This window comes from Calonectris borealis, chromosome 2 (assembly GCF_964195595.1).
Source record: "Calonectris borealis chromosome 2, bCalBor7.hap1.2, whole genome shotgun sequence".
Lineage (NCBI taxonomy): Eukaryota > Metazoa > Chordata > Aves > Procellariiformes > Procellariidae > Calonectris > Calonectris borealis.
This window is the reverse complement of record NC_134313.1, coordinates 117451200-117477056: the sequence shown is the minus strand read 5'-3', so window position 1 is coordinate 117477056 and position 25857 is coordinate 117451200. Positions and strand designations below refer to the sequence as shown.

The 25857-nt window shown below is 45.2% G+C and overlaps 1 protein-coding gene across 1 annotated transcript in view; it reads left to right on the top strand.

Annotated features, from left to right (window-relative positions):
- The first annotated feature begins 1914 nt into the window (after positions 1 to 1914).
- The window catches only part of TBX20 (T-box transcription factor 20), a 35848-nt gene continuing 11905 nt past the window's right edge, over positions 1915 to 25857 (top strand). Inside the window, exons 1-6 of the mRNA XM_075140733.1 lie at positions 1915 to 2041; positions 4141 to 4375; positions 5671 to 5835; positions 11031 to 11139; positions 17314 to 17472; positions 21144 to 21220. Of these exons, the coding sequence (XP_074996834.1) occupies positions 1915 to 2041; positions 4141 to 4375; positions 5671 to 5835; positions 11031 to 11139; positions 17314 to 17472; positions 21144 to 21220 (872 nt within the window). The remainder of the gene's footprint in view (positions 2042 to 4140; positions 4376 to 5670; positions 5836 to 11030; positions 11140 to 17313; positions 17473 to 21143; positions 21221 to 25857) is intronic.

Here is a 25857-nt window from a genome sequence, read left to right as displayed (position 1 = left end):
TTTGCGCGGCGCATAGAGGAGGTAGGAAACCAAAGGGGACTTAGGCATTCCCACCACCACCACCGCAGGAAGGGCGAAGAGAATAATTTCCCAGGCTATTTGTACCTTCCCTTGTCTTTCTTTTCAGGCAGGCCGGACCCTGCTTTTCAGGCTGGGCCAAGGGAGCGCAGGGCCAGGACCCCGGGACCCCCGTCCCACCGCCACCGCCCCTCGCACGCCGGGAGCGGCCCCGGGAGCGGGGCTGTCCCTCAGGGAAACCGCGCTGTTAAAAGGAGAGATCTCTGTTGGGGTAAATCGGTAAAGCGATGTGGGGACCCTTTTTGTTTGTTTGTTTTCTTGGGATTGATGTCAGGAGAACCGTTGGTCTCGTTTTCTTTGTGCAAGAGGCGATGCTTGGTGAGCTGACCTTGCCGCTGCAGGGTCCCCTGGCTGGGCTCTTCCTCTGCCCTCCTCTCCCTCAGCTCACGCCTTGGCCAAGACCGGGCCCCCGGTGGTCGTTAGCCCTCTGCCAAACGCTTCAGGCCCTTCTAAATATGTACGTCCTGTTTGCGATAGAATATATATACATTCTGTTCTATCTATATATTCTACCTATTAGCAAATTCAGGTAATAAAAGGGCAAACCGCCGTTGGTTCTCCCTCATTTCCAAGCGATAAAGCAGTATTTTGTGTTGACCACTTCACTGGCTGTGAAGGGTGACCCGAATAATTGTTTCTCCGTATTAATTAATTAAGTCCAGCAGGAATAGGAGTCGCACAGATCTGTACCTGACCGGGGGTAGTCGTTCCAGCAGCACGTCTCTTGGTACAAGCCTGCGTATTAAAAGCCCCTCAGATTCTGTTCTAGGTTTAGAAATTGGGACTTTAGTGAGAAATTTGCGTGTCTTTTTGAGTCGTTTCAGCGAGCAAATATTTTCAGTCCTCTTTTTATTTAAATTTATTTAGTTATATTCCCCGCTTTTTTATTTACGGAAGGATGCTTACATGATGTATTTAAAAGAGTACCGGTGAGCAAGTTACTTAAACCATTGCTTTGAAATAATCTGCTCATTGGCATCATCAGCCCGTCCTGGTTTTCCCTCTGTCTTATGTGCTTGATCAATACCATCTAGTTTGATGGAGCCGATGAAACGGAGTTGAAGAAAACTCTGCGACCAGTGTCCCACGGGACGGGAACCCAGCAAGGGTCTCACCTGGAGTCGGTCGGGGCGAGTACATCTGATTGGGATGACAATATCTGGGATCCGGTGCAGGAAAACCAAGTGCACGATCAGCCTTAAGGAACCTTCTGTCCCAGCAGAAGGCACACAACGACGAAAACGGCTGCTTTAAAAGTTGCGGATTTTAAAATTTGAATTTAAGGTAGAAAATTGACACACGCACGAGAAAAAAACCCAATATTTCTTTTCCTCCTTTCGACCATCTCTCCACTGACTCTTGCCTCGACAAGGCGAATAGGCTGGGGAGCTTCTCGGGAGCACCCCCGGCCGAGTGGCCTGCCCCCCCGCCAGGGCTCAGAGGAGCGGAGGGCGCACCCCGAGCCCCTCCCGCAGCCGGGGCCTCGGCGGGCAGCGAGGCTGGGTTGCCCGAAGGAGGAGCGGCGGCGGGGAGCCCTCCCGAGGGCCGGCCGCCCCCTGCCCACCCCGCGGGCGGGCAGAGCCCTCCCCTCCCTCCTCTCCTCTCCTCCCCTTCCCTCCTCCTCCTCCTCCTCCTCCTCCGCGGCCGGGCCGGGGCCCTTGACGTGTCCCGCCGCCGATTGGCCGCCGGCCGATAGGATCTCCGCGGCCCCGCGTTAAGGCGGGGGAGCGCGCAGCGCCGGGAGCAGAGCCGCCTCCCGCCCGGTAACCCCGCTCCGCCACCCCCGTACTCCCGCCCGGGCAGCGCCGAGCCGAGCCGCTTCTCCGCCGGGTGGCCATGGAGTACACACCGCCCCCCAAACCGCAGCTCTCCTCCCGGGCCAACGCCTTCTCCATCGCCGCCCTCATGTCGAGCGGCAGCTCCAAGGACAAGGAGTCCCCCGAGAGCACCATCAAGCCGCTGGGTGAGTGGGGACGGGGGTGACCCGCGGGTGTCGGCGGGGCGCGGAGCTCCCGTCCGTCTGTCCATCCGGCGGAGCTCGCTTTCCGCTCAGGCTCGCCCTCCTGAAAGCTCCGCCAGCCGGGTCAGGCAGCGGTGGGTTTCCCTCTGCCCGTGGGTTTCCCCTGCAGAAGGAAAAGCCGCACCGCGAAAGCCAGTTAAGTCTCCTCGTTACCCACCGCCGGTTTCAGGCGAGGCTGTTTTATAGCATAAATCATTTTCTAAATTCCTCCAGCTTAAATTACGCCGTTTATTTATCCAGCTTCGCCATTCGTAGAGTAATCTCACACCCTAAGGTAGTTACATTTCTCTTCGCTGGTATGAAATGAACCTCTTAAATATTTATTGGAAATCATCTGTGTTTTTGAAGTCAAATAAGAGAATCTCCGGTATCTGCCTAGGCTTACAAGGGGTGGTAAAACTTGTACGTAGACCTGAAAATCTCTTCGCTCCACAGCTACTCTATGTAGGCTCATACAGACTGTTTTACTCTACATCGACCAGGAGGATTTTGATAGTAATTCCTCGTGATTTTCGGTTAAGCGATTTCGCTTCTATTCGCCTCGATTCAGATTCCCGAAGGCTTTTTAAAAAACATCAGCATCTTCCCTCCTTACTCAATTTCTGCGGCTTGAGGTCCTTGCATGTGTCCAAGAGTTCGCAGAAAACTACAAAAAAAAAAAAAAGTGTATTAAGCTTTCAGGGTGCCAATGAACAACATTACAGTCAAGCTTAAAGGAATTTTGAAAAGGCAGCTCTCTGTGTCTGCTCCGTCTAATCAACTGACTCAATAGATTTCACATAGTCCAGGGATTCATTGTAAACTTTCTTTTTTAGTCTAGGCGATAACGTAGGCCGGGAATGTTGTAGTATTCCCGTTTGACGTACTTACACGGTCTTGTGTTAAACGTAGCTAATTTTCTTCAATTTTTTTTTTTCTGAAAACACTCGCTCAATTAATTTCACAAATTTTTTTTGAACTCATTGCCCCACGCCATTCAATCAGAAATCGAAGGGAAACGACTGCCTGTAACTCGGCTTTTATTAACCGGAGATTTGGGCGAAATCCGTCCCCGTAGGGGCCGGGCTCCTTTGCGCGCCTCCCGTTTCGTAGCGCCGGGCGGCGGATCCGTCGCCGCATCCCGGTGCCGCAACGCGGGGCCGGGGCAGAGCCCCCCGCAGCCCTGCTCCCTCCTGTCCTCTCCCTCGGCTGAAACTCCCGGCCGAGTCGCCGAAGCCTCCCGGGGCTTGCAGCGCGGGAGCGCCGGCGGGAGCCAGCCGCGGCGGGCGGCCAGCGCCGGCGGCAGCTACCGCACCCGCGCAGCCAGCGCCTCCGCGCAGGTTGCGTGGCCGCACGCAGCTCCCCCGGAGCCTGTTTCTCCAACGGAGTGTGTTCGGCCTCAGCAAACCGGCTGGGAGGCTGGGTAGACCCGGCTTTCCGGGTGGGTGAACCCGCTCCCGGCGTTGCGTTAGTGTTAGGAGCTCGCTTCCCCGCGGAGGAAGCGCGGAGCCTGCGCGGCCGCGCTCGGGCTCTTTCTGTGGTACGCGCTCTGCCAGCGGCGCAATTTAGGAGCAGCCGCCCGCGCTCCCCCAGCGTGACCCCGGCCCTCAGCAGCCCCATGGAGCCGAGTGCTCCCGTTTTAATGAGAATTAGTGACCTTTCCATGGAAACTCTCGGTTAGCAGGGGGGCAGCGCGCAGGGCCCGCCCTGCCCCTCCGCGCCCCGCGGAGCGGGTGATAGCCGGGCGGCGATGCGGCCGGGGCCGCGCTGCTCCCCGCTGCCTCCCGCGCATCTCTCCCCGTGCGCCTTCGGGGAGCGGCGCCGCTCCGGGCTCCTCCCGGAGCTAATCTCCGAAAATCACCACTCTCGCCCTCAAACTACGAGCTGACGCCTAAGAAACAGCGCGGATCTGGGGGTGTGCTGGACCAGAGCGGGGGGCAGCTGAATGATAAATGCCTTTTTTTTTTGGTTGTTTTTTTTTTTTTTAAATAGTTTTTCTCGGCGGTCGCCCCGTCCTGGCTGAATCCCCCCTCTCTCTTTTTTTCCCCCCCCAAACCCTGCAGAACAATTCGTTGAGAAATCCTCTTGCGCCCAGCCTTTGAGTGACTTATCCAGCCTGGACCCTCACGGGGATTTTAGCACCAGCCCTTCGTCCCTGTGCACCGAGCCTCTCATCCCCACCACCCCCATCATCCCCAGCGAGGAGATGGCCAAAATCTCTTGCAGCCTGGAGACCAAAGAGCTCTGGGACAAGTTTCACGAGCTGGGTACCGAGATGATCATCACCAAATCCGGGAGGTAAGGCTGGGCAGCCCCGGGGCCCCTCCGGCCAGCCTCCTAACAGTGGCTTTGGAGACGGAGGGAAAAAAAGGCAAAACAAAGAAAACCCCACAGTTTTTATTTTGGGAGAGCAGCACGAATGGGCTAAGGGGAGGAGGAGGAGGAGGAGGGTGAAGCCCCTTAATTGCCGCCGCGCGGGTCAGCAGCCCCTCGGCGGGCTCAGCCCGGGGCTGCGCTGCGCGGTGCGGTACGCGGTGCGCGGAGCCCCGCGGCGAGCGGCGGGCAGAGGGAGAGGCGGCCCGGGCGGCAGCGGGGTGCGGGGGGTCCCGGCGGCTGGGTAGAAATGTTGTTTCCCTAATAATTTGGTCTGTGGCTAACAGCTCCTTCGCGCGGTGCGGTGATTTTTGCGGGGCCGGGTTGGTACAGACACGGGGAAATGCGGGGTCGTGGGCACGTCAGTCAGTCGGGGCTGGGTTTGGTTTGCTTTTCTCTCGGTTGCTAATAATGTGCAAAAGAATCCCAGGCTTTCTCGTCACCTCAAACCATGCCGTTTCTTCAGCAAAGCTTTTGAGGTTTGGGTCAGTCAAATGCGGTCTGCAGGAGGCAAATGTCTTGTCGGGTTTTGTAATCCCCAAAGTTAGTTGTTATTAATGGAGTTCCCTGATGATTTTTTTTCAAACTGGCGAGCTCTACCAGCATGTGTTTTAAAAAATAATTTTAAAAAGTACGGATAAAACCTGCAACTTGAAGTTCAAAATGTTAAACTGTTTAAAGTTATTTATGTCTGGTCTATGGCAAAACCTTACATTTTAAAGTTGCGTTTTGTCAAAATTTAAGTGAAGAAAGGAAAGTTTAGTTTTGAAAATTCCTCTCAGAAATATCGCGAGCAGGCTTAAAAGAACATGCATCTAAAATATGGGAGAATATTAACGGATTATTTCTGCAATATTTCCCTAACACTAGTATGGATCCCATAAAAAAAAAAAATCCATGTTTCTAAGGACTTACGTAGCTTAGGTACAACCATTTCCTGAAATCGTTGTGTACTTTTAACTAACAGGCAAAAGTACTTTTCCCCTTTTTCACTTTTACCCTTTTTTTTCTTTTTGCTTCCAAAAAATCGTTCTGATTTCGAGCTGCACTTTCTGTGCATACACAGGATTTAACTTCTATCATGCTGAAGCGGAATCAACAGATGCTTTAATTTTTTTCAGGTGGTTTAAATATAATTCTTAATTTTAGCAGCTTTTCAGAAGCTCTCTCATTTCTGTTCTCCATCCACATATTTATTTTCTGATTTGCCTTTATTTCAGGAGAATGTTTCCTACGATCAGAGTTTCCTTCTCGGGAGTGGATCCTGAAGCCAAGTATATTGTGTTAATGGATATAGTTCCTGTGGACAATAAAAGATATAGATATGCCTACCACAGGTCTTCCTGGTTAGTGGCTGGAAAAGCTGACCCTCCGCTCCCTGCAAGGTTTGTAGATTTTTACTGCTGGTTTTTCTTTTATTTTCTTTACTTTTTATTTTCTTTTCCTTCAAGAAATAACTGCTATTAATCTTTTCACGCTGTTTGCAAACAGTGCTCTGAGACTTTGAGTTCGTGATCAACAAAGTCTGATTTTCTGTGATGCAGAATCGGGCCTCAAATCTCTGCTTGAGGTTTGATTTATACTGAATGTTCCAAGGCATGCAGGATTTGGCTAAAGACGCTTTTATTTTTTTTTTTTTTAAATGAAGTTTGCCTCAATTCAGATAAGAAAGCTTTAAAAAAAAAATAGATATTGATTTGTCTCTTGGGTTTGCCCCCCCCCGGTATTTGACCTCATAATTTAAAGTAATGCAAGCACCACCAGCCAAGTCCAAGTAGAAATACTACATTACAGTGCTGTTTATGCTTGAAATGATATTATTTCTTGATAACACATCCAGCGTTTGCTAACCAATGATTTTATTCTTGCTTTTAGTCATCTGTTAGACAGCAAGCAAAGTATGGATCAGTTCTACAGCACAGAGATTTATTTTATTTTTGTTAAGAAATCATGACACTTTCTGAGACGTTAGGAAAAAATCAAGTAAATTCCCCCCTTTTTCTGTACAGAAACAAAATGCTGTAGAAAAATAATTTCTAAAATCATTCCGCTAATGTGGTTAATGACTGACTCCTTTCAGCATCAGGAAACTGAGGCTACAGCACTAGGCTGTATGGTAGGAGGGCACTTCAGTGCAGACCCACACTTCATCGTATTCAGCCCAGCACTTCAGTGCCTACTTAAGTCCCCAAGTCCCGTAAGACCGAAGCACATGTCGAACGGCTTTGCTGAGTCAGAGCCGGAGATATGGAAATAACGTGAATGCCTCTCTGGCTTCAAAGAAACTTTTCGTGGAGGGCTCTGCGCAGGCACACAGATCCGCTCCAGGTGGCTTAGCCCAGGGTTAAGAACTTGCTTCTTACAGAACCAGAAATTAGAAGTGAAACACAAGAAATGGAAGCATGATTTTTTTGTGTGTGTGAGTATAGGGACCAAATCCTGCACGCTTTCCTCATATAAATAGTTCAACTGAAATCTTGCTGACTGCTGGTCTCTGGAAGGCGGCTCAGGGAAGTAAACAAACAAAATGCGCATGCAGAGAAGCTGTGATTAAAGACAGCAACCTAGGAGTTATGTCGGCTTTGTTTTCATGGCCAAAAACTCCTTCTTGCAATGTGGTTAACGTCTGAGGGCTTCATTTGACGATTGTAATAGGCACTGATCAAAACCCAAAGAAAAAACACGGATCCTGCTCCAAAAGAGTCGGCATCAAAAGAAGAAATAAGGGAAGGACAGAAATAGTTTTAAGGAAGGGTTCTCCCCTTCTTATTTTTCTGTTCAAGTGCCTTTTGGGATACCTTTAAATAGACGGCTAATTCACAATATCTGGCATAGACTAGTTCAGTGAGGAAATACAAGAGCGTAAGACAAGAGATTGATCCTTGGAATAATTAGCAACTGCCCTACTGACTGTTTTAGAGCTGGGGTCAAACCTTCTTGGAGTTTAATATTTATTATCATCGTACTGTGGTAGCTCTTTAAGATCCTCATCGAGTCAGTGCCCCTATGTGCAAATGTGTACTTGTGCTATTTCATTTTCAGGATGCTTTTCCCCTATGTACAGACGTGTACCTTTCCTGTTTCATTTTCAGGATGCCTAGCCAAAAGACCATTGGTCATAGCACAGGTACATGTATGAACGGTACTTACGTATACATTTATGCACCTTCTGCTTCTTTTGCTCCTGTTTGGTAAGAAAAAGGATGTCGAGAGGTTCAGCGTGCCGATGTTAGCATTACTAATGCTTTTTCTGGAGTGTTAAAGCATCTTTTACGGTGGGAGCCTCAGTCTTGCTCGAACAGATTAAAAGTAGTACTCCTCCCATCACAAAACGGGTTTCGTCCTGCTCTGGTAACAGGAGCCCTTAATGAAGTTATCACTCATGATTTCTTGTCCTCCAAACACATGCTTTTAGATCTCCTTGCTTGAGGAGCGTCAGCGAGGACCGTAAGCATGCTTAGCGTCTGGGCACTAGTACCAAGGTGCTAACTCCCCACGCACATCGCTGCCTGCATCTGTACAAGCACAACGGCATCAGGGGAATTATTCAGGAGTCACGCTATGCACGGGTGTAAGACTTTGCAGGATCGAACCCGTTAGGTGTTTTGCTCTTTCCATCATAAAAATAACTTTCAACGCCAAGACAGCTTTTTTTTTTTTCAAAATTAATAAGTATTCTGTGATTCTGTTTGAAAGATTAGCCCTTCAGGGGACTCTCTACAAAAAACAGTTTTATCCCTGTCTTCCTGCTGTCAACGTTTAAGACAAGTTTATGTTGAAATGAACACTTAAATAAAAATACTTTTCAGAGAGTCTTTTGTAAATCTTCTAAAGTGCTATCTGGGGATAGAATTCCTATGTGATATTTTATGTTTGTTCTTCCAAATTGCTAAGGCTGTGTGACACATCAGTTTAATAAGTTTCAGCATGCACCTTTATTCGCTCTTCTTCCTTTTTCACCTCCTTTCTTTCACTAAAAAGTTTGTCTTTTTTTGTTGGTTTTTAATTTTTTTTTTTACTGTATTTGGCTACACTCATTTGTTCAATGAAGTTAGAGTGTTTACGCACTTACAGAGAACTCTAGGTAGGAAACCTCTAAAAGGTATTATATTTTGCAAGTTATTTGAGACATTAAGGTAATTAAAAGCAGTATGCACAGGGCTTGTAGGACCAGACCAACTGTTAAACTAAATAGGAGAATGGTGTCGCATTCCAAAATATGCAAGAAGGAAGCAGTACACAAACCTTGCATATATCACGAAATATTATATACTGTGGAGCAAATTCACATCCAAATATGGTTCTCAAAGCCTTTGTGAATTGAAGCGAGCAGCCCCTTGCATCTGGCCGGCCTTAGGCAGCAGAGCCCATGCGAACTTCTGGGGGAGCCTCGTGTGCCGCCCTGGAATGCGCACGTTTATTTCTCTAACCCGTTTGCTCGCGCGCGGTCTCGTCGACGACTTCTACTTCAGAGGGCGACACGTCTAGTTTTCAACCCTCTTCTCCAGGATGTACAAGCTCAGGCTGTAGGAAAAGTGTGTGAATAGGTGTAGTTCACCAGGCGGAACCACGTGTTGCAGTGGGATCGACGGCGTGTAGCAAATCAGTAAAGAAAAGCAAGGTCTATTAATACATTTATGTAACCAATATTCCTGCAGGTGCCCATCCTGCAGTGACTTTCCCGTTAGCGCTCTGCTAACACCCAGGCACTTCGTAGTTTGAAAGCAGTGCCAAGCATTAACTGGCTATGGTGTAAAACAGTTGTGCTCAGCTTTTAGACACATGAAGATCTTTACTCATTCCCCAGCACATATTTGAAATAGTTTGGCTTTTTGGTCCCGATTAGCCAAACCTTGCTGAGCCTGACGCTCTGTGATCACAGTAAACATTATTACCTATCCAGACATTCAAAATACGGACTCAGGCTCCAAAAAAAAAAAAACCACAAGACTGGCTGAAAAATTGCAGGACCTGTTTGGGACACTTTTTGTTTTGCCTTCTCTAATTCAGGGCTTTAAAGATTGAGATTTTCACAGTTTTTTACACGAAGGCAAAGTTAATTTTAATGAGAGGTGAAATTCTTTTGACATAACAGGATTCCAGGTCTTGGGTTTTCAGATACATCATAATTTTTCATGAGCCTTGCAGTGCAATCAACAGAGTCGATAGCAGTGAGGGCGCCTGTATGCTAGGAATATTTTATTGCGACACGAACCCTGGCTCAGCATCCCTCCCGTGGACATAGCTATACCAGCCAAGCTGTGCTTTGGATCAATGTAAGGAAAACATCCTGCACATCTGAAGCAAGCTGTGCTGGTAAAACTTTAGTTTCACTGTGTCTTGGGGATTCTGCTGGCAAAAACGGAGAGTGCAAGATCAAATCTCCTTCCTCTTTGAGCAACAGAGCTGTGCTCCCCGGCGTCTTTAGTATGGGCATTCCTTGATTAGGGATCAGCATCGTCTATCAGAGAGTTACGCCCCATCGTTTAGTGGTTTTTCCATTCTCCTCTTGTCTAACCAAAATCGTAGCTCAACAACAACAAAAAACGTTTATCTTTCTAACCCGACATCTCAGCGCTGCCCCACCCGTCTAATGGAAGAAATCCATCTGCGTGGCCAAAGACATCACCCAAAATGAGAGTCAGGCCCTCAGCAAGTGATAACCAACATCGACAGAAGCAGAACAAGTCTGGTTTGCACTAGCTGAAGGTCTAGTTCAGCTCTTAATTCACTACCACAAAAGAACATTTGAGTTAAATGATTTTCAGCAATGCATTATTCCTATAAAATCATTGTTTTTAAATAGCCTGGCACTTGTAATTAGTCTAGTCATAACGTATATATCATTGTATCTACACGTCTTCTGTGCTTCCTTTTCTTCTGCTTAATTTCCCAAGTGGTGGATTGTTAATTACAGAGCTGCAATTAATTTTTTCATGTCAGACCACTGTGCTGGACTGCAGCCTTCAACCTCTTATAAACAGCCGTCACCACAGCTAACGTGTGATCGAGTGCAGGTTAAAATCATTATCACGGCTTAATGTTACATATAAAGAAAAATGCATTTTTATCTACATTCCCCCATTATCTCTCTAATGACACCATGTTTTTTCTCTTGGAGTTGTAGTCATTGTTATTTTAAGTGCTTGTTAGTACAGCTGTGGGGAAAGACATGATCAATTTTTCATCTGGGAAAAGACACAACAGCGAATGTTAGTTAATGTCTCCATTTCAGATAACTACATAAAATAATAGGTATGGTTAGAGAGCAATCTAGCACTTGGACACGGGATTCTTCATTATGTTCCAGTGAATTAAGCAACTCAAGTCATCTGCTTTACTGTCTTTCATTAATGGTCGTATTTCAGGCGTTCATTAATGTGGGGAGATTGTTTATGTCTTGTTTGAGTAGCAGCTCTGTATTACCCTAAGCGCTCAGGAAATCCACATCCATGAAACCACTGCATATCCCGAAAGCAAGATACTACGGGCTTTTTAATTTCATATGGAAGTGGTGCCCAAGCACAAGCCAAGAGGTGAGATTTTTTTTATGAGCAGACCTTTTCCCTGTGTTTTTTAGGTTGTACGTGCACCCTGACTCCCCGTTCACGGGAGAGCAACTGCTGAAGCAGATGGTGTCCTTCGAAAAAGTCAAACTCACCAACAATGAGCTGGATCAGCACGGCCACGTGAGTAGCCCTCCTTGCGGGAAAGGGTGAAGGAACCACCATAGGAGAATCGCTCGCTTGTGCCACAGGGCTAAGCTTGCGGGAGAGAGACTGCGATGGGGAAAGGCTGCCGTGGCCCCGACCTTACACCTCCCTTGGCCAGCCCTTCGTACCGCAGTGGAGGAGGATGCTGTGTGAAGCTTAAACATGTTGGGTTTTAATCTCTGTTGTAGAGGAACAGGTGACTTCAGAAATCAGTTTTTTACCTTTCATGAAGTAGAGCCCAGGTCAACACAAGTGTTTCAATTATGCTCTTACCACGGTCAGAGGTAGGACATCCACTGGGGACAAATTCAGGGTAGAGTTGAGCATCAAAGTGAGGGAGAGAAGGGAGGCAGGTGAGCTTTTTGTTGTGCTTCTGTCTGCATTTTGCTGTGACTTGGCTGTATGCTCTGCCACATGCACTGGCTAGCAAGCTCACACGCTTTTCCATGTGTGCTTAGAAGCTCCCTTTCGTTACAGGCAACCTGTTGGGTCCATCAATAAGAGCTCTTGTACTTCCAGAGTCAATGCAGCATGGGCACAGAGTCAGCAGAAAATAATGATGTGACACCAAAGCAAGGGCTATTGAATTACAAAAATAAGTGTGCCTCAGTTGCCCTTGAAATAACTGTAGGCTACCTGCAAGTCAAGGTGCCACAGGGTGGACTTGGGTGTCTAAAGGAAACGGGTCCCAGCTCTGATCAGTACCAGTTTGTCATCACAAGCCCTGAGGCTGGAAGGTGGTAAATAGGGTGCAGAGCTGCTGGCCATGGGCGCCCGCTGTGCTCCATCAGCAGGGACAACTCCTTTAGCTACCTGGCTGTCTAATGGTAAGTGATAAGAAAAAGTGCCATTCATCCTGTCCCTTCCCCAAAAATGCCTGTAAAGTGCAGGAACGGCTTGGTAGCGCCTCCAAATTGCAAAGGAAGAGCTAAAAGTGCTGTCTCTGGGCTCGGCGGTTCCCCGGGGGAAGGCTGAAGGAGCAGGGGGACGGATTTGAAAGGGTTGCTGGCTGAGAACGGGGCAGTTAAGAAGAACGAGCCTAAAGGCAGTGTTAGTAAACGAGGTGTCGGGAAGAGAGGAGTGATTTTGAACTCTGAAGCATGTGTAGGGGCAACTAACCTGTAAAGCTGAATAATTGTGGCATACGCGGTGTCAGAAATCCCTCCCCTAATGTGCTATTTATTGCCTTTTCGGACTGTGTGAGACAGTAGCTGTTTGTCTGAGCTGTGTTCTGTGCAAATGCTTCTCATCCGAAAGAGAATTTTTTACTCATTTCAAGACCTAAGAATTGAACCACAGCCATGATCATTTAAAATACATCCTGGAAACAACAACAACAAAAGTAGTTTAAAAAAAACCCAACAAAACCAAAACAAAAGAAAGCCCAGATAGATGCCTCTGTGTTGTTCTTTTGTAAAGATCCATCTGTGGGTATATTTTTCTTGAATCTGGTTCCCACCGTGGTTCCCTTCCTGACTAGCGGAGAATGTCTTTTTTTTTTTTTTCCCTCTCTTTTATTTCGTAATCTGTAGAAGGGCAAAGCTGAAGATTTGTGGGCTCTATCACCGAGTGATGATAGAGCAGTATACGTGCGCATTTAAAAAGAAGCATTTTTCATCATAACAGGGGCCATGTGTGCCTCTAATAAAGGGCTTGCAGCAGTATATTGCAAACTAGTTAGGAGCAGTGCAGTTCCCAGAAGCCCAGATGAGTATAAAAAAGAAGTAGGTCTGAGAAGCTGTCGGGAACAGAGACATGTGACAGAGCAAGAAGACGTAATCGTCTCAAATACAGGCAGTGGGAGAAAATGATCCATAGCGTTTGAGATGTGGCCTCCCGATTAACTTTCCACGAAGCGGCAGAGGTGGATCCCATTCTTTATGTGAAGGCTTTGGACAGCCGAAGTCGATGGAAAGTTTTGCAGGTTCCATTAAGAATAAGCCCCGAAGGCTTGATCCCGTGTTGAGATTTGCGTGACAGGTGTTACGCCTCAACGGAGCATTGCTTTTTAATGTTTTGCGGTTTTTTATGTTCCAAATTAGGGTGTCAGGTTTTATGTGCTGCCTTATTGAAGTTATGTAAATACCACCATTGGATGCTCAGTAGAATTAAGGAAGAAATTCATTCTCTGGAGCCTTTAAGGAGGGCTCACTGTGCTATGGCCAATGGCATTTCTGAGCTCCCGTGTACTAAGAGAAGGAGAGAATTAAAATGCCTCCCGAAACCTCTCCCTTCAGTTTGAAAGAGCCCTTCTTCACTGACGAGATCTTTTTAATTGACCTGCTAAAATCTTAATTATGTTTGGTAAGGCGTGTTGGTTCCTGAGGAAGTTTTAATGACCTAAAAGACGCCTTTAAATACTAGTTATAGGTAGAGAACCTGGATCCAACCTGATTCCAGTTTGTTCTAGTTGCTTGCTTTCTCCATCCTCCAGAAGACAGTTTTGGTCGTTAAGGTAATTGTGGTGGTTTATTTGTAGGGTGGTTCATTTCCTGAAAAGGAATCTGAAGGGAAGAGAGGCATTTGTTTGTTTTCTCTTATTCTGAGACTTTTGGAGTTGGCAAGCATCTCTGCTTGTGTATCTTCAGCAGCATGCATAACCCCATAGCTATGTACATATTCTCCCCAAGCACCAGGCAGGAGTCTTATCTCTGTGTGCATGACATACAGCTTGCTCCATGGAAACACTTTCAGATATCCTTACCAGAGGAAGGAAATGGCTCCTGTCTCTGGATTTTTACAGCCAAGCAAGAAATTCCCATTTTTCTGGTTGTGGAACACTTATGAACATTTTTTTTTTCCAGATTTCTGGTGATGTTTTTCACACAGACTGCTTCTTTTAGGACTTTTGGTTGCACTTAGTTGGGGTGGCATCATTTCTGGTTTATGGTGAGGTGAACCATGAGTGTATACATTATCGTAATTGCTTTTCTGGCATTTATGATAGCAAAACTCAAACACACGAAGTTTGCAACAGCAAACACAAAGGTGTGAACATGGCCAACAAGTAACTGTGAAAGCAGGGGTTTCAGAATAGCCACAGGGAGCTATGCCCAGGTGGTTTTTTTACAGTCAACCTGGCAGAAGTTAGGAACCTCCACGCTTTTAGAAAGCAAACTTTGCCTGGTAACACTCTTCTTTGGTGAATGTGGAAGCCACATTCACAGCAGAGTTTCTGAATTCAAAGTCACCTCGGGGATTTTGCAGCTGGCATCCAGATTGCCTCTGGTGACCGGTCTGTAGCCAGTGGGAGCCAGATGCCTACAAACCTGCCTGACCTTACAGCAAGCAGGATCCTGTAAGGACAGATCCTGGTCATCTCCCCTGCCGCAGGCTGTCAGCACAGAGGCAGATGTGATGGCTGGGGGTCTGTGACCACGCTGTACTGCCAGTAAGCACGTGCCAGGGGTCTGCCAAAAGTATACGTGCACCTGATGTTTCTCTCGGGGCACACCAGCCTGAGTATCGCAGAGCTGGCATCAGGGATTTTCTGATAGCTACACCATGCAGGTAGGGGACTGCTTGGGCTTTGAGACCACCCTTGGGGGCTGCTCTGTGAGATGCACCCTGTGTATCTAACTCCTTTAGGCTGTTTTGATGGTCCTAATATAAGAAGTTGCATGGATATTGAGGGGTATCTTTGTGCAGTATCCTGCTGACTTTAATGTGAGTACTGCAACATCGGCAGCCTGTGCGGGGAGGCAGATGGAGCACTACATACACAGACCCTCACAAAAAGGAAATAGTGACCTTAACCTTGGCCACGGGTCTTTTGTGACCTCCTGGCTACATGCGGTACTTGTTTTGTACCTGAATGACCCGACTTGCCTCCAGTGGAAAGGCACGGGTAGAGCATCGTGGCAGGGGATGTTATCCATGTGCACTTTTGGTTTCGGAAAACTTTCATAAAGGATTACGTGGTCTTGTTTGAAAAATGGAGTTTCTTTATCACAATTTGAGTTCACAGAGGAGTGAAAGAAAAGGGCATGTGTGGGAGCTGCTCTGTCACATCTTTTTCCTCCTTCCGCTCGGCTGCTGCTCAGATGTAATGCCTTGGTGTGGATATCGCGGCTGTGAAAGGCAATGGGAAGATCCGAGCTCTGTGCGCCGACTCCTCAGTAAGCTCAACACCATCCACACACCGTCCTTGAAAATGTCTTTTCCAGCTGCTTAGAGCAGCCCAAATGACTAGGCTGGTAAGACAAAATTTTAAAAAGAGAGGGAAAAGTGCTGAGGATATTAACGGCAACGTCAATGGCCGTTGTGTGTGTACATATATAAAATGGTGAAATGATTTGAGAAAGGACCTGAGCTGGTAAAAACGGACATGCAACACTTTCAGGATGATGGTTCCCCATCACTGTAATGACTTTCTTGTCGCTGTGTGCACCCCTGTCGTGGTTTAACCCCGGCTGGCAACTAAGCACCACACAGCCACTCGCTCACTCCCCGCCAGTGGGATGGGGGAGAGAATCGGAAGAGCAAAAGTGAGAAAACTCGTGGGTTGAGATAAAGACAGTTTAATAGGTAAAGCAAAAGCCGCACACACAGGCAAAGCAAAACAAGGAATTCATTCACTACTTCCCATCGGCAGGCAGGTGTTCAGCCATTCCCAGGAAAGCAGGGCTCCATCACGTGTAACGGTTACTTGGGAAGACAAACGCCATCACTCCGAACGCCTCCCCTTCCTTCTTCTTCCCCCAGCTTTATAAGCTGAGCGTGACGTCATATGGTATGGGATGTCCCTTTGGTCAGTTGGGGTCAGCTGTCCCTGCTGTGTCCCCTCCCAGCTTCTTGTGCACCCCCAGCCTACTCACTGGTGGGGTGGTGTGAGAAGCAGCAAAGGCCTTGGCTCTGTGTAAGCTCTGCTCAGCAGGAACTAAAACATCCCTGTGTTATCAACACCATTTCCAGCACAAATCCAAAACATAGCCTCATACTAGCTACTATGAAGAAAATTAACTTTACCCCAGCCAAAACCAGCACAACCCCACAAAGTCAGTGTGAATCATAGCAATATTTGGCCAAGAAAGAGCAGCGAAGAAAACGCTGATGGAAATTGTAGCCATGGCAAAGCCATGTCTAAGCTTCCTGCTCCAATGCAACGTGCAACCTTTCTCATTGACTGAGTTAGCATGAAATACTGCACCACTTTTGCTGTGTTTCAGCTGAAGTTAACGTTTCCCGAGGAATGCACATTAGCTATTCCAGATGTACAGAGCTGGCTGCAATGTCGTTATGGCCCCTGCAAAATAGAACCACCCACACCATTGCCAATTTCGTCTTGTGACTGTGATTATATCCAAAACAAGGACTGGTGCGAGCCGAGCTCTGTATTTAATTCTTATATTGTAATACTGTGGTTAGAGGCAGCCAAACAGGCCTCCAGCCAGTGCTAACCGAAGCAAGTGGGACTCTCGGTTTGACTCCAGTGAACGTTGAAATTGGTTAGTTGATACATTAGGTTTAGAATTATTTTGGGAGCTCGTAAACAATTGTTAATGAGGATAAAATGGCAAACCCTGGCCATTTTGGGGTTCTGTACTGGTTTTCCTCCTTGCTCTCATTTTTGGTAGTCTGCGGTGAAGAGCGTCTACGAAGCAGTTTGCCACAGTAAAAGGATCTGGGGAGTTTTATTTTTGGTCAGCTGGTTTGTGCTGGTGGTGGTGGTGGTTTTTTGCTTGGGTTTTATTTTTTCCTGTTTTTTTTGAGGGGTTCCTGGTTGTTTTCATTCTGCACCTGCATATTTTTGCAAGTGTGGATTCTCGGTCATGAGTTTTCAAGCGTTACATATTTACACTTGCAGCTGATGCCTGCAAACTACAGCACACGCTAGCAATAACAACTTTGGTATGTAAAACACCTCACCTGTAGGAACAGGTATTCATGCTTCAAAAAACATGTGCTCACTAGTGGTGTAGGAGTGAAAGGAAACCAGCTCTGGGGGTGCCTGCTCTTCCATCTTCATTTTCTGGAACTGCCCAAAGGAGCTGGAGACTTTGCTCTGAAAATCAACCCCTAGCCAGTTAGATTTCAGATGTCTCCCCTGCAGTGTTAATTGGATCTTTTTTTCTCCCTTACAGTTTTATAGCCTTCGAGGGTCCTGTTAACCTTCCTCTCAGGACAGTGCCTTCTCACTCTTTCTTGCAGATCATTTTGAACTCCATGCACAAGTACCAGCCAAGGGTCCATATTATCAAGAAGAAGGATCACACGGCTTCTTTGCTAAACTTGAAATCGGAAGAGTTCAGGACATTTATCTTTCCAGAGACAGTTTTTACAGCTGTTACTGCCTACCAGAATCAATTGGTGAGTACCATTGCTAATTTCCATGGATTTAACTAAATCCCACCCTACTGAAAACTCTCTTTTCCCCCAATCTATACTAGGAAACTTTCTGATATAACCTACCTTTCCACGCCAATGTCTGTAATGACCTTGACCAACCTAACTCATATTCAGGAGTAATTCCTTACATATATGGGTAGTACTACTAACTTCAGAGGGCCATAAGGATTATTCATGGGAGTAAAGATGACATGAAAGAGGCTTTAATTTGTCTTCCGTTCTGTCTATACAAAGCTGTTTGCATATTATCATTTAGTCCTTTTCTAATTATAGCTCATTACGGAACTGTTCTTATTTGCAGTGATCTTTCACGCCACGAGCTGTTAGCTGAGACGTATTCTGGTTTGCACGTAATGATTTCATGGGCTTAAAAAGTTGACTAATTAAGCTGTAAGGCTCAAACGTAAGGGAAATCACTCAGAGATATGCTTTTCAGAGGCTGCCCAGATTACATCCAGATGTTTGAATTTCAATTTGCATGCCAGTGAATAATATATACAAAATGGAGGAGATCATAACAATGGATTGCTAATGAGTAATTTTAGGAAGTATATAAACAATTGGAGAGCAGAGGCTCCGCTTGACAGTGCATAGGGCTTTAATATTTAAGTCAGTGGAAACATGTTGTTGGCTTCAGTGCGATTCAGACTGCTTTAAAGGCTTAATGACTATGGCACTTCAAAAAAATACCTCTTTCCCTCTCTAATTCTCCCAAGTTAATAAAAATCTAAGTACTGTCCAAACATGTGGGCAGGCAGCATCACAGAGTCAATGTACCTGCTGGATTTTTTAAAGAAGTCTGCATTTCTTAATATGAAGCAGAAGTAATTAATTTTTAAATGCTATGAATAAAATCAAACTAGTGCATAGGGGGCCAAAGAAGCTCTGAAGATAATAGTAGTAGTATTAAGTCAGTCCTTATGACACACCCCACATCCTGCTTTAAGGCTTTAATATCAGAATGTATTGATTTTAAACTCAGGTTTGTATCTGAATGCTGCAGAAAATGCATTCAGCACCTGGCAACTCAAGAATATAATGTTTGGACAGGCGGTTAGATTTTTCCACTTAACTTTCTGTAGAAACCAGCAAAATAGTAACAGGCACAAAACCAGCTAAACCTGGAATTTATTTCAGTAGGATGGATTTGTGTTAACCAATGATATTTACACCAGAGATGTTTCTAAACTAACCTTCCCAAAGCACATACATTGCGTCCTGGAAGATTTCTCAATGGAACATCTCCGGAACCCCTAGAGGTTGATGCTGTCATTTTATTTATGACTAATGAAAATGGAGCCTTTTTTCATTTTTGCCATTTCTTTCAGAACTGTTTTAAGGAGGGGTTGATTACATTTCTGGAGGTTATTAGATAAAAGCTAAATACATTACACTTTCAACAAACTATCTCATAATTTAAGATTTAAAGGGCATGCATTTATTTAAACAGTCAAACCACTGCCACAGAGTTGAATTGCAGGTCAGATTTCATTTAAAAATGCTTTCTAGCAGATGTTCTCTGATTGTTTGTGAGACAGTTTCTCAGGAAAAATATGGTCATAAATGATTGTGAGTCTCATCTGGCTTCGGTGGATACAAAAAGTTTCTCTTGTGATGTCATACCAAATCTTTAATATTAGGAAAATGGAAGTTTGATTGGTGAAAATACGCTCAAGAGATGAATAGATGTCCTTATTATTCTGCAATGCAGTTGGCTCGGTGTGTTGGTGATCTAAGTCAATGGAACTAGTTAGAACTCATCTTTTTTCAAGGTCGTTTTCAAAATGCTGCCATAAAAATATTCGCCGGACGTGAGGCACTAACCCGCCACTCTCTGCAACATCACCATGAGTCAAGGGCTTATGGATATCTTGGGAGTAGGATGACACTATAACTAACTTGCTGAGCTGTTGCAAGGTCCTGTGACAAGGCTAGCGGTCAGGGTAGTTTCCACCAGTTGTACCTGCATGATGAGACAGCCTCAAACCCTCAGCCAGCACCGAGGTCCCACGTTGTTTGACCAGCCCATAAGAACAACCGGTGAGCTGCAGCACCTCCTATGTAGTGCCTCAAAGCAAGGACCTTCCCCAGGGAGCTTGCCCCTGTATGGACCCGAAATGCCGAGCAGGGAAGGCTGCAGCCCAGGGGTGCAGTGAGCTTTCCAGGGTGGCAGAGCAGGTGGGCGGCAGCCGCAGGAGCAGCCACTCAGCACATCGTTCATATACTGCAGACCAGTAATTAAATACTCAGGTTTTGTCTTTTGTAAGCCTGTCCCTCCCTCTCTGTGTTTCCCTCCCAGAAGACCTCTTTCTTAGAATGGAAAGTTGGGTTCAGTTGTCCTCTTTTTTTTTTTTAATTTTGGAGAAGAAGCCACCCCATTTTGAAATACCGTTGTTTGATGAGAGCATTTGATTGTTTGAGGATTTGGAAAAGATCCCTTTTCTTTCTGAGTCTCAAGGGCCAGCTATTAAAAATGAGGTTGTGGCCTCTGCAATACAGTCTTTTTTTGAGGAAAGCCAGGCTGACGTAGCCGCTCAGTATGAAATGCTGAGAGCTGTTTATTTTCATGGCCTTCAGTTAGAGTTGGTGGCATTCACTGCCTTGCAGGACAGGTCCTGCGTTGTCCCTCATCAAGCTCCAACTGCCACTTACAGTTTTATTTTTAATTCTTGGAAGAAGTATGGCTGGAAAATCTGAATATTATGATGACGTCTCAGGTTTTATTCACCAAATCTCACTTGGTCGGACAGCTAGAAAATTTCACAGGGGCAATAGTGTATTTTTTTTCCTGCTGCCAAAAAAACACAGTGGAAGCCACCACCTGTGCCTGAAAAGTTTGACCGCAAAGTTAAGGGGAGCCCTGATGCTTTGGGGCAGAGCGACTCCTGATCAGTGGGTTACTCTGGCTGAATGCAAAGGCTGACAGGATGCACTGGGCAGGTTTGTAGCTGCATTTGAAGGAGGGAGGAGAATTTTCATTGTAAGACCTCTGTTTTTCCAGGACTGTGATGGTTTTAATGGGGTTACTCCTTTAACCCAAGCTTTGTCACTTTAAATCTGAGTTCTCCCCACATTTTTCCTCCCTCTTTCCCCTCCTCAGCCTCTTTCAATGCAAAAACAGTTAAACTGCCCCTATGTGATGGCTGGTAGGTCTGGCTGAGAGCATTTGCATTGCAGTAAAAAAAAAAAAAAAAGGTGGGGCTGAACTGAAGCAAGGTCTTCAGGTTTGCAGGCAGTGGCTCCTAGTTTGGGCTCATACTAGCTGATGTGCAGCTCCACCAACGAGGCTCAGACGTTAGCAGTGTGCTGTGCGTTGCTCGTGGAAAAGACAACTTGATTCATGCTGTTGAAGTGTTTGGAAGCAGTAAGGTTGTACGTGGGTGGGTTCCTCCTGCTCTGGGTAACATGAAGGCTGAGCCCACCGTGCCCTTCAGTCTTTCCATTGCCATGTGTGCAATACACCCTGGTTTGCCTCCCCAGCTTTGCAGCATCTCAAGAGCAGCGCGCACGCACACATAAGAAGCGTGGATAAAATTAGCAGTGAAGTCAGGAGGATGGATCGGTTAACACTTTGTACACTGCAATACCTTAACATTATATTTATGTTACGTTGCTCTTTTCTGTGTTTCCAGATAACCAAGTTGAAAATTGACAGCAACCCTTTTGCTAAAGGATTCCGGGACTCTTCCAGACTCACTGATATCGAGAGGTAATGGGGACTTTCTGTTTACTTTCCATGCAGATAAGATAAAGAGAAGAGAGAGTTTGTAGGAAAAGCATCCTTTCAACTCCTGAGAAGCTGTGCATTTTAATGTTATCTTGTTGCATATAGTAAGCCTCCTCCACCTCCTTTAAAAATACTTATAAACTTTATGAAGAAAGAGCTGGTTTGAGTTTTGACATCTGTTCTACTTGGGGCCGATATATTCATCTTCCTGAGGGGGCTTCTTGAAGGGGGGAGAGGGTCAGTTTTACAACTTCAGAATGAAAAGCTTTTTTCTTATCATGCCATTTAATCCTATTGAGGGCTGTGAATTGGGTCACTGGGAAACAAGGGCAATGGTCCTGTGAAAAACATCTTTATAGCTCCCCACTGCTCCACACAGTGGAAAAGAGAGAGGGGAGCTTCCCAAAATACACTTCAGCAGTCCCAGACACTGAAGTCAGCAATTGTTGCCATCAGGACAGATCCCATAACTCCCACTCTGACGACAAAGATGCCATTTTTGTTTCACCAAAATTGTACTGCAGGCTGCATCAGGGTAAAGCTTTATCTGGAAACTGTTGAGTTTTGTGTGTGTACAGCTCATTATAAGCAACTGCTGCCATAGGGACAGAAGCATTAACCCACAGTTGAATAGGAAATAAACTTCAATCTCTTGGTAGCTCTCCAGCGCATCACATTTTTATGATATCGTGTCAAATAGTTTGGCAAATGAAGCAAATTAAGCTGCCTGCGTCCTTTAGGTTGGAAGAGAACTCGATGGAGATGGATATAGCACATCCAAATTTTCCTATGAGCACACAAGCATGAAAGAAAGTTTGGAGAGGCCAAAACCCTCTAGGCTCCTATGTGGGGATATCCAGATGTATCTGTGAATCATCTTTCACGGGTGCATATAGTGGACAAACTGCTCAATGAAGTCATATCCATACAGCTAGAGAAAGTCTTTACGGCATTTCAAAAGTACATCAATCTAAGCAGGTCCATGGCTGGGAAATAGTGGTATATTTTATACCTTACTAGTGACTGGATCATTAGTGATCCGTTGAGTAATTGGGTGAAAGAACAGTAATTTGGGAAAGCAAGCTTGTAGACTGCAGGGCACACTTGCAAAGTTGTTAAAAATTGCTTCCTAAGTGAAAGTCTTAGTTGAAAATGGGAAAAAAAACCAAAGCAGATTTAATTAAAATAGCATAGCCTACTGTATTGACAGAGTACTAAGGTAAACAACATCCAAAGCTCAGCTTTGTATGCAATAAATTGTCAAGAAAGGACCTGTAGGAAGAGAAGAGACTTTGATTTTTCACATTTCAGTTTCCTTGTTTTACAGACAGGCGATATCTAATGACACAGCTTTGCAAGGGCTGAGAGAGTCTGAATAGATAAGCTGGGAGAAAAACTTGGTTACCTCTGTGCAGATGAACCAACTATCGTGGTGCTGGATATGAAGGGAATTTTTCCAGAGGACATCTTATTATAACAGCACATGGCATGGAGTCAGAAATGCGGAGCATAAACTGCAGTGCCCTTTTGTTTATTGATAAGCGTAAGAATAGAGCCTGAGACAGGGAGCTTAGCCCAGGCACGAACGTTGCTGTGAAAGATAAGGTAGCCAAATGTGAAACCTACAATAAATACAAGAAACAGAGTGTGAAAAGTATTGAAATGACATTAAAACTCTGGATCTGAGAGTCCAGGTTTGGGTAAGGTCTTATTTTGACTTAAACGGGAAAGCTTAGGTGATCAGGGAAAAACAGTATTCAGAAAAACAAAACCTGCTGCACAACACATCAGGTAATGAGATAGTAAAAGTGCAACAGGCAAGAAGGCTGGTAAGAGACTTTAAGAATTTCCTAGGTTATCTGATATGGTCCAGAAATACCAAGGGTTTTTTTCAGTTCCAGCATCAAAATATTCAGGCAGATGAGAATGTCATTCTCTGAGTGCCCACTGGTTCTACAGTTTTCATCTTAGGGCCAGCAAAATTGCTTAAAGAAATCTGATATAAAGCAAAAGAAATAGCAAAGTGAGATATGACAACAGGAAGAATTTCTTGCTTCATGTCCATCGCAACATGCAGTATAAGATATAGGTGATACGTTGAATAGTACAGCATGACTCTTGCTCGGTCTAGTTGGAAACTTAGTTATTCCTATAAGATCACCGTCTGAGAAAAATATTTATTTGCCAGGCAAAAGACTATGCAGGCCAAATGCATATTTGCACAGCTCTTGAAAACTGAATATTTATCTAGAAGCTGTGAAAATACCTTCCATGCGCTGCCTCCTAGGCAGGCCTGCGTGCAGCGCGTCCGTGCATAACCTGCAGCGCTGTGCGGTGATCCTAATGGTCTCCTGTAAAGCATCCTGTGATGTTAGGGCCAAGAGAGCACTCATTTATCGCGAGTTCCAGCTTTTCCGAATGACCTAAGTAGTGTGAAAGTGTACAGAGCTTTGTATTTCATTTCCAGGTATTTAAGCCTGCTTTTTCCTAAACAGCCTTTGGGGAGGGAAACAATCAGATCAATTGATCTTTAGAGACCTAAAGAAATTAAATTAGTCTGGAGTCAGTTACTGCACTAAACCATCCAGTAATTGGATTGCTCCTTGTAACTGATTGAAAACAGCCTCTATCTGTAACAATATAGGGAGCTTTTCTTTATAGTAGATCTGAGAGAAAAACACATCTTTTTATGACATGATGACAGAAATTGCACTTTTTTAACCTAATTGAATATGATTTTATAAATATGTGACTTTAACGATTTCAGGCTTCCCATTCTAGATTTACGATCCCTGTGTAGGAAATTCAAGCTGCAAATGCCTTTAGGATTAAATCTGTTTGCATTATATGTGTTGGAGTTAAAATAATATATGTAAAGGTAGTGAAATTTGCTAAATGGTAGAGGAGGTAGGCAACAGCAAACCTATTGAAGTACCTGTATTTTCTTTCGTTCCTGTCTGAATACCTTACGTTTTCCTTGTACTTATAGCAATATATGCAAAGCTTTTAACCATTGACAAAAGTTTTGGTGAGTTTGGTATATACCGAATTTTCAGTAGGATGTGAGATTTCTTCCACAACCAATTCTTTCCATACATTACTTGTGGTAATCTATTTATGGTAATGGGGCAGACTTTATCTGGGGCTACCGTGATTTAGATAAGTTGCTGATTCACCTTTTGATCTTTTTATGTGGTATTTACATTTTCCCTATTATAAAAAGGCTCCCACAGTGGTTGTGGTTGAAAAACTGAACATTTAGCAGCAATTGTCAGAATGTGGAGCTTAACGTACTGTGGTGTGGACTACGGGATGCCAAATGCAGTAATGTGGGTGAGCGTGATCTTTTTTAATGCTAACCTTTGTGAAAAAGATTAATGCAGGGTTTACGAGCAATTCACTCTAGAGATAGGCTTTAAGGAAATATCTTTATGCTTCTGCTTAAGAAAAAACTGCCAAAGCTATGAAGGATGCAAAATCAGAACACAACACATCGATTTTTTTATCTTGAGCCTGAATTTATCTTTTGAGTTGTTGTGAAGAATTAGCCTTTTAAAAATAAATAGATAAATAAATAAAACCATCGCAATTAAATATCATGCAAACAATCCAGTGAAAAAGGTGATCTTTTCAAGAGTGTGAGTCAACAGAACTACTGAATCGTAAAATAATGATCAAACAAGAATTGACAGATCATAATCATGATCTGAACGTTGCTTGTCTATTTGATCCAGCATGTGATAGGCAAGTTCAGGGTGTGGACTTGTAACTATTAAAGAGAGCTAAGGGAGTATACCCATCTGCACAAGTCCAATAATGCTTCTGAGAGGTAGATACATACTTCAAGAGGCAATATCTTAGGTAATGGAAAAGTATGGCTGCACACCCAAGTAATTTTTAGGCAGAGAAGGGAAGGATTGGGGGATGGGGGAAGTAAGTAAGCAAGCTGCATCCCAGCATCCCAGCTGGATTTGCATGGTAATCAGATTCTGAATTTTCCCCTGAGGAACTTCGTGTCTGAGATGGGGAAATTCATTGTACCGGCTTACAAGGCTGTAAGCGAAATGGATGTTAATGCCCAGATATGGGCACTGCCCTGTTGAAGTAGCAGTCAAAGCCATGTGCTTAATGATGTGCTGTCCACAGCAGTCCTTTCTTCCACCCCTTCCCTGCTCACCCCACAGAGCTGCCTTCCTCCCCATTCCCACTTCTTACTGCTGGTCTAGAAGAACTTCCCTGACTCTTGAAAGCACCCTACCAACAGCCAGAAATATATTCTCCCTACGATCTACTCCCATGTCCGTGGTTAAGTAGGGCTTTGTCACAGTTCTCCTCCAACAAGTCAAACTCGCCAGCTGATCTTTTATCCTTAGCTAGTTCTCAGTCTATGAATGTTGGCAACCAGCATGGGAGACCATCTCTGATGTTTAGGTTGGGAGAAGAAGTGAAGTCCTGAATTTAGGGAGAAACACCAGGGACTTCAGTGCCTAAATGCTTGGTATCTGGTGCCACTCCAGATGTGCGCAGGTTACTCCAGCCGCTGCTCCAGAGGGGTCGATGGATTGTCTATATTTTCTGTATCGTCCTGGCAGAAAGTACTGCCTGCCTACATTTAGACA